This window comes from Chanodichthys erythropterus, chromosome 2, assembly GCF_024489055.1.
Source record: "Chanodichthys erythropterus isolate Z2021 chromosome 2, ASM2448905v1, whole genome shotgun sequence".
In the NCBI taxonomy this organism is placed as follows: Eukaryota; Metazoa; Chordata; class Actinopteri; order Cypriniformes; family Xenocyprididae; genus Chanodichthys; species Chanodichthys erythropterus.
Window position 1 is genome coordinate 31,901,535 of NC_090222.1, and position 9,618 is coordinate 31,911,152.

Here is a 9,618-nt window from a genome sequence, read left to right on the forward strand (position 1 = left end):
AGTTTTGTTATTCATCAGCCGACTAATTGACTAAACTGACTAAAATATTAATTACTGGGGTTTTACAATTGATATTGGTTCATCAAAATGAGAATCGATTAAAAAATATATACCTCTATATCAAGCAAACATAAAAAGGGTGATTCAGTACACAACAGACAGATGTAAACCACAAAGGCTAAATATAGTAATAATCTGATGAAAACATGAGCAAGCAATGCAAAACTTGTGGTCGCAGTTGGTTGCTAAGGTGCTCTGAGTGGTTACTTACTGACTCAAGTCAAAAGACAGCACCATTTTTCCTTGTTCAATGTACACTGGTTCATAAGTTTGAGATCAGTATGTTCTTTTATTATTAATAATACTTTTAAATATTTAAATGTATTCAAATATATGCACCCTTGGTGAGCAGACTACTTTCAAAAACATTAAAAATATCTTACCAACCTCAGCATTTTAAACGGTAGTGCAAGTCTGTGGCATTTGTGGATTGCTCATAAAACAACACGCTTCTTCTTAAGTATGAGCATTGGTAATTTTAATAGTGGCCACTGGCCAGAGTCAAACTACATTCTTGTTGTCTAATTTTAGGAAGTTTCAACTTCCCTATGACCAATTATTTACATTCACTATAACTTGTGATTGGTAAATGAATAGAGGTAAAGTTAATGAAATGTAGATGGGTCATTCGGAATTACCCAAGGTTAAATGTTCAGAGACTTTACACCAGAGTGCTATGCTTTAAACAAACTAGGTAACAATGGAAAGAACAAAACACCCCAGATGGTTGTTTACATTTTTAAGCACAAAATGTAAATCGAAACAAAATCCTGTTGTCACTAGATTTCAGGACACGACTGCAAAACAGACCAGACAGACAATATGCTCAGAGCGTATTCTAAACACTCTCTGAGAGTGAACTTTTAGGAGAGTTCCCCTCAGGATGGATGTCATTGTAAGTCACTTTAGATAAAAGCATCTGCTAAATGAAAAAATGTAAATGTAATTGGCAGGTATTATTCAGAGTGAAACCCTTGTAAAGGACGACAGAGAAGAAGACAAGAGACGAGATCTTAAGAGTAATAAAAATCAGGGCTACCTTTTATAGTCCGTATCACCTTAAGCATCAGATCCAGCATGAATCTTACAGCGCCTTATACATCAGCTTAGCATCTTGAAGTGTTACACATCATTCTTCCTACACTTTCACTCGGCAGGTCCAGCATTCAGATAAAAGTATCTTACTGAAGATCAAGTGAGTCTGAGCCTGAGCGGATTCCCATAATTAAGAGTGGCAACAGCTTAAACCTGGATGAACCAATCCCTCGTTCTCACCTCGCTCTGAACAGATGCTTTATACTAATGAATGAATTTGCTATCTGAGCTATCCGGGTCAATTTTAAAAATGATGGTACTATGGTTTTAATGATTCTTCGATTAAATTAGATTACTCGATTCTAAAAAAAAATTCACAGACTGCAATTTGCCCGTGGTGATTAACCAGCAAAATACTGGAAGTGGAGCGTTGCATGGACGAGAATCCATGGATAGACCATTTTTAATAGACCATTTTCAAAGGCTGCACAATATTTATTAAAACCATTTAAAAAAATCATAATATAACATAGTGCTGCAATTGTGAAATCACAAAGGCTGGGATTCAGTTAAATAAATATGGGTTTCAGGGTGAAGTGTGACATTCCATCTCTGCATAATTAGTGTTGCTTATAACGTTCATCTGGGTACGCAACTTGAGCTATTTCACCAGATTTGTAATGCAAATCATTTCTACACAGGAAAATACATCAATATGTTTGTAAATATGCAAACTGGTGTTCATCATCATTTCAAAATAAAAGTTTAAACCCTTGCTCTGATTTTACATGTTTTGGTGCCTGTCCACATGTTCTTGTACAATAAATGACAGTAGCTGTACCATTTATATCGTAAAGAAGTGTTCATTTGAATTAAATGTTGTTTGGCCAATAATGAACAAGGATTTTATCATGCTGTAAAGTGTAACAACAACAATCACAGGCCGTTGGCGACCTCTGCAGACATTTGTCAAAATATGTAATGTACATAAGTTAAATGTTTATATTATGTATATTACATACATTACATATTTTAAGTGTGTTGTTCAATAAAACCACATGATTACTTGCTTTTGATACTTTATTTAAACCAATTATTATCGCTTCCTTGTTTTTATAACCATGTATTTTAATTCATTGTAATGGTTATTGTTCACTTGTGTCTATTTTTATTATCAAATTTTTTTATTTTATTTTTTTTAAATCTAATTACTCGATTAATAAATAATCGGCTGATTAATCGATTCCAAAATAATCATTAGTGACAGCTCTTGATACCATGCAAACAGGCTACTTGTATAAAATGCATCCCTTCTCAGAAACACCATGAAACTTGATCATAGTCTGTTGTCACTGACGATAGTGAAAACTACTTTTGGGAAAGCAGATAATTTATTTCAAAATCAAGTTTATGAATAATGAAAATGCATTTTACATGTAAAAAAAAAAAAAAAAAAAAGTATCAGTATTTTTGTGGTTAATACTTAAATATTTTTATAGGATTCTTTGATTAATAGAAATTTCAAATGAACAGTATTTATTTGAAATATATATATTTGAAAGATCAGTTTGTCAACTTTGACCAATTTAATGTGTCCTTGCTGAATAAAAGTATTAATTTCTTTGTAAAAAAAAAAAAAAATCTTACTGACCCAAACTTTTGAAAAATTAGGCCATTAAGAAACATGCCAGGTTTGACATCATTAAACACCATTGAATCTTGCATGTTTTGTAATTTGTAATGTAGGCGAGTTTGAAAAAAGCAAACTGGTTCCTTGAACACAGGAATGTATAGTTTCAGAAGACTAGAAATACACATACAAGTTGTATAGACTGTTTTCTGGTAGATTTTGTCCATCTACTTTCTTTGTATGAAAAACAAAAGCTGTAACATTCTACTGAAAAACTCTTAACAAACTTTAACATTTTCAGAGATGTAATAATAGCTCAAAATATCTCAGTGTTCTATAGTCTAACCTGTTTCAGGAATATGACGTGGCTCTATTATAACTGAGATGTGTTATTTGACTGACACTTTTTCTCTACAATTACAACGTTGTAATAGTAAAGCTCTAAATCAGTTACTAACAAGTGTGATATCGAAAGCGAGATAAGCTTCTCACTCAGCTGGCGACACATATCGAAAATAAATAAATAAATCAAGCTTTAATTGTTTTTGCGTCTCCCGGGCCCCCTATCTGGGTCTCAATTACAAACTGTGCTTGGTTCTCCCTCTGACAGAATTGGGCCAAGCGCAGGTTCAAGGCCATACAGACACAGAACAAACTGCTCTCTCAGCGTTCTCCATTAGATGATCGAGACTGATCGTCTGCAGTCCGCCGAGAGGCACAAGGTCACGTTCACTCTAGCAGAGCCTCCACGGAGTTGAAACCGCACTCTCTTCGATCAACCTCTCTTCACCTTTTTAACTGTTCTAGGGTAGGAGCTTACATATGTGGTATGAAAAGAATCTGTTAAGAAATGCTTAGTACACAAAAAGGAGAAGGAAAAATGCTGTTCACTAAAAACACTGATAAAAGCCCCAGCCATGCCCTAAACAAACCTCACTTTCCATCCTCCATCTGACAAGTTGAGCCTTACACAATGCTCCTAAACAAACCAGAACACAAATAAGCACTAAAATGTCTTTGAATAGTCACACCTCTATTTCTTGGATTTTCATTTTTGTCTATGGAAATTCTTGGACTTTTGATAGTCAAAAGTCAAGGGGAGGAGAGACATTTATCCCTTGCGTTGTACTGAGGAACAATGTGGACTGACCTTCAACACATTTCAATAATCTGAGTCCTTCAGTTTGTGAAAATGTTGTACACGTATCTATGAGTGAGAGAGAGCGAGAGAGAGAGAGAGAGAGAGAGCGAGAGCGAGAGAGAGAGCGCACTGAATTTGTTTCTCTCTTGCCATGTACAAAACTGAACAGAAGTAGGGTGGGGTGTGGGCGATACACGGAACATTTAAAATATATTGAATACTATGAATAAAAAAATAAATAAAAAAATTAACCATAGACCATATAGATTTTGTTTTTTTAACACCATGCCAGCAACTTATAAGTTATATTATTTTAAAATTTAAAATAAGATATTTTTCCCAAAAAATTCTAAATTTGGATTTGTGTCAATAAAATAAAACAATTACTTCAGATGTAGAAATAAACAATCCAATCCAATAAAATATAAATCACTCAAAATATTTTCATGTGTGGCATTTTACAAAAATAGCCTATATGTAGCTAAATATTGTTTAGAAATGATCATGAGGATGGTTTTTCTAACTGGTAAAAAAAGAAAAAAAAAATTACTATTTAATCTATTTTATTTGTATTTGCTCTGAAGTGGCTTAAAAGGGCTAAACAAAGATCTTATAGGGTTAGTTAACCCAAAAATGAAATTTCTGTCATTAATTACTCACCCTCATTGTTCCAAACCTGTTAGACCTTCATTCATCTTCAGAACACAAATTAAGAATTTTGATGAAATCCAAGAGGATTATCATCTCCCATAGAAAGCAATGAAATTACCACATTTAAGGCCCATAAAGGTAGTAAAGACAATGTTAAAATAGTCTTTACTAATAGTGATTACAGTGGTTCAACCTTGATGTTATGAAGCAACGAGAATACTTTTGTGCATAAAAACAAAACAAAAATAATGAATTTCTTCTCTACCCTGTCATTCTACGCTGTTGACGTGATTAACACAGTGCAGCGCTTCCAGGTTCTACATAAGAACACTGACTTAGCATTGGCCAACGCCGTTCACGTGAGCACCACGACGCATGCGTGTGATGCCGTCACAGGAGGCAGCCAATATGGAATCGGCATTCTGATGTAGAAACCGGAAGCTCTTCAATGTGTCTTCAATGTAAACTGCGTAAGAGAATGACAGGGTAGAGAAGAAATTGTTGAATAAAGTAATTTTTTTGTTTTGTTTTTGCACACAAAAATTATTCTCTTCGCTTCATAACATTAACATTGAACCCACTGTAGTCACGTTGACTATTTTAACAATGTCTTTTCTATTTTTCTGGAACTTGAATGTGGTAATTTCATTGCTTTATATGGGAGATAAAAAAAATAAAAAAAACTCTCAGATTTCATCTAAAATATCTTTGTTTGTGTTCTGAAGATGAACTAAGGTCTTACGAGTTTGAAACGACAAGAGGGTGAGTAATTAATGAGAGAAATTTTATTTTTGGGTGAACTAACCCTTTAAAGGGATAGGTCACCCAAAAATGAAATTGTGATTTACTCACCCTCATGTCATCCTTACCTGTATGACTTACTTTCTTCAGTGGAACATAAATAAAGATATTTTGAGAAATGTCTCAGTGTTTTTCATTCATATAATATAACTCAGTCGTCATCAGAAATATTTCATTTTGTGTTTCACTGAAGAAAAAAAAAAAAAAAAAAAGGTCAAAGATTTGGAAAGACATTTAAGTAAGCTATCCCTTTAAGTACTGATGGAATATTATGAAAAACAGAAATGTGATAGATATGATAGTACCGACACACCCTACTAATAAGTATGAACAGTGGTGATAATGCCTTAGTAAGCACAACTAATGAAAATAAAACTTATCTTGAGAAAGAGGTCTATTTGGGGTGTTAGTGACCAAATTAAAAGGAGTAATACCTCGATTCCATGTTTACAAAGCAGGAGTTGAATTCAGGATAAGAACAAATAAAAGATTATCATTTACAATGGAATAAGTCCAGGCTGAGAGATCATACAGTTCAGCGAAAACAAAAAGCACTATTGTTATCTTTGAAAGTGTTCTCTGAGAAGAGTGTTGTTGAAACAAGAACAGAGCTTCCCACAGAGAAAGAAAATCTTTTTTTCTCCAAAACCAAGGTAAACAAGAGACCAAATATCCAAGCACTGACTGTGCAGTGGTGGGAAAATCGAAAGATTGATTCCACTTGTGAAAATACCAAACTAAAACTTTCAGGATTGCATCACAATGTTATACTGAAACACATACTATATCAACTGTCTTAGTCCCCAATTAATTTCACAAATGTATTGACAAATTTTCTTAAAGTTCTGCATTTCTGAAGACTGGGTTAGGGTATAAAACAACCAGTGACCAAAAAAGAAAAGAAAAACAGTGACCACACCACACTCTTCCAGATACTTCTTAATCTTCTATCTGTCTCCTAAAGTTAATGGGAGCTGCACAGGAAGTTAAATGCACTGCATAGTTATATATAGATGGAGCAGGGGCTGCTGGGACAGAGAGCAGTTTATAATCTTCCTCCTGGCTGTCCTGACAGTGCCTGCAGGCGGAGGCTCTCTGGAACTATTAGATAGCATAGAGATGTCAGTCCACAAGTACTGCGAAAAACAGAGAGAAACAGTGGACAGGGCAGCGGTAGAGAGGGAAATCCAGTGCAATGAGGCAGTCCTCTTCACACATGCAAATCCCATAACACACACATGGAAAGAGCAAATATACCCTTCTCATCATCCAAGGGGTGAACAGTCAGACACCTACTAAACTCTCCTTCACCTCCTCAATCATACACAAACATATCTTTCTGTAATATGTTCAATGCACAGAACTATTGGGTATTACTTCGGCCTGTAGATCGCAACACTGACCACCCGCTTTTCAGAAATCACGATCTCGACCTATTCAATGTCTAAACTAACTAACCAGCTCTGAGATGAATCACAAAATTACAAACGTGATTTCAAGCAAAAACAATGCGATACACACATAAACAAGCATTAATATGATTTTTCATAATTAACCCGCGATACTTGGGATTAAAACTGTGCCAAATGGAGAGAATGAACTTCAAACAAACCCGGTTCACTTAGTCTCTAACCACACAATTAAATTAACACAAACTCAAAAAAAAAAAAGGAAAAAAATAATACAAAAGCACTGATGCAATTTGAGAACAAAAAATTGCAATATATCATTGTATCTGCACAAGCCTAAAAGTGAAGTCAAAATCACAATGAAATCACATCTCATACTGCACATAAGGTCTGTTTATTTTATGTTATTGCCAAAAAACAATCTCTCTATGGATTTAAAGGGTTAGTTCAACACAAATTAAGATATTTTAGTTGAAATCTGATGGCTCAGTGAGGCCTGCATAGGGAGCAATGACATTTCTTCTCTCAAGATCCATAAAGGTACTAAAAACACATCTAAATCTGTTCATGTGAGTACAGTGGTTCAATATTAATATTATAAAGCGACGAAAATATTTTTGGTGCACAAAAAAAAAAAAAAAAAAACTACTTATATAGTGATGGTCGATTTCAAAACACTGCTTCAGGAAGCTTCGGAGAATAATGAATAAGCGTATCGAATCATGATTCAGATCGCATGTCAAACTGCTAAAATCACCGGACTTGGGCGTTCCGAACATCTGAATAGACACGCTGATTCATTATGCTCTGAAGCTTCCTGAAGCAGTGTTTTGAAATCGACCATCACTAAATAAGTCGTTATTTAGTTTTTTTTGGTGCACCAAAAATATTCTTGTCACTTTATAATTTTAATATTGAACCACTGTACTCACATGAAGTGATTTAGATGTGTTTTTAGTACCTTTATGGATCTTGAGAAAGGAAATGTCATTGCTCCCTATGCAGGCCTCGGTTTTCAACTAAAATATCTTATTTTGTGTTCCAAAGATTAACGAAGGCCTTACAGATGTGGAACGGCATGAGGGTGAGTAATAAATGACAGAATTTTTAATTTTTGGGTGAACTAACCCTTTAAAGAAAATTATTATTGCCTATTATTATAACTAGTGGCTCGCATTAACTAGTCATGTGACACTTCACTGGTTTTCTGTTTCACTGCAGGCACATCAGAAAACTCAAAGGACAGAAATATGTTGACAGTCTAAGCTGACGTGTCTGTGGCAACAATGCTATAAATCAGAATGCACTTACTATTGCAACATGCATGTCATTGTCTGCAAATTACGACACGTATTGCATTCAATGACAGCGAGATAAACCTCTTTGACTTATTTTATGTTTCAAAATCTTGAACTTGACTGCAATGCCCAAACGTGCGGTCTAGGTAGGCACCAGCATACATGTATGCATTCTCTATGTCAGGGCACCATGAACTGGACTCTGTCACCCCAGTTATTCCAGGTTTGTTGTCATTGGCGCACCCATGCTTGCAAAAAGCTCTAGTCGAGCACACCACACAGTGGCAATGAACTTTACACACTGCATTAGCCAGAGAACGACAGCAGGTTGGCAGGGATGCAGTTTACTACTCATGTGATGCTTATATGGTTACTCCGAGGCCTATTTCACAAAAGAATACAACAGTTCCTGCTTTGTTGCGTATGTTTAGCTACAGATAATAGATGTAGCTGTACATAACAGCTGAAAAAACAAAGACACATTTGACAGGGTGGAACTATGAAGTGTGCGCGCATGTACGTCAGATCAAACCGGATGAAATCAATATTTTTCAATGCTCTACTTCAAGATATACGTGTTACATACGATCAAAATAAATAAATTCAATCCATACCCACTACAAAGTCTGGGTGTATCACTTATTCTCACTCTCAACTAAAGTTTCAAGCGTCCTCAACCGCAAATGCGCTTAAGTAAAACCTACTGAAGTCATCTAGAACACTAATACATGTCACGCGAGACACGGTTAACTAGTTATTTTGGCTGGACATTGACAGCACAGCACATGACGGCTGACCTTAAACCTTATCCCGTCGCTTTTCCAGCCGATTTACGTTGCTTTCAGCTGAAGCCGTTAATTTGAATGACGGTCGCTCGCCGAGCGCGAGCGGCGACAACAAGCTTTCCGCTAATGTTTAAATCACACCAACGGGCTTCTAATTATGTTTTATCTGTGTTTCATGGCATACATTTACACACAACATAGTGTGGAACAACGTCTAAACAAACGGGGCTTTGTCTGAGCCTCTCAGCGGGTATTTTAAAGCGCTATAAAGCCGGCAATGGATTTCAGATAAAGGAAAAATGCCTTTTCTTGAAACTTACCAGCGGGTCCTTTTTCTTTTGCATCTTCCGTGAGCTTTCGTCGAATCTGTCTGACGGCCGCTGATGGCGTCATTGCGCAGGGCACGCAAAAAGGGGGCGGGGCGACGGAAAGAGACTTGGGAACTGTCAATAAATTGTTCGCAAGTCAAATAATTTCCAGGAAAGATAAGCCGTTGGATACAATGGCGTAAATGCATTCTTAGAAATAAATTATAATTATATAGAGAATGACTATTTGCACTAGGCGTAAGCCTCTGCCAATATTATAACAAAGTATATATAACAAGGGCGTGACAGCTTCTTTATCTCTACATTTTTAATATAATACAGTTCTCTCTTTTTAAAAAAACAGCGCTATAAATAACACATCGGTTTTGGGATCTGAAAATGACTTTCTAACAGTGTAAAGAAGACAAATGATGAAATTTTTTTTTTACTGTTCTATCCCAATTTGATAAACCATGCCCCGTTTTGTTTTTTTTGTTTTT

General features: G+C 35.5%; 1 protein-coding gene across 1 annotated transcript in view; it reads right to left on the reverse strand.

The window, feature by feature from the left end:
- atp2c1 (ATPase secretory pathway Ca2+ transporting 1) overlaps positions 1–9,213 on the reverse strand; it is a 41,604-nt gene extending 32,391 nt beyond the window's left edge. Inside the window, exon 1 of the mRNA XM_067409790.1 lies at positions 9,131–9,213. Within this exon, the coding sequence (XP_067265891.1) occupies positions 9,131–9,154 (24 nt within the window). The 5' untranslated portion in view covers positions 9,155–9,213. The remainder of the gene's footprint in view (positions 1–9,130) is intronic.
- Positions 9,214–9,618: the final 405 nt, after the last annotated feature.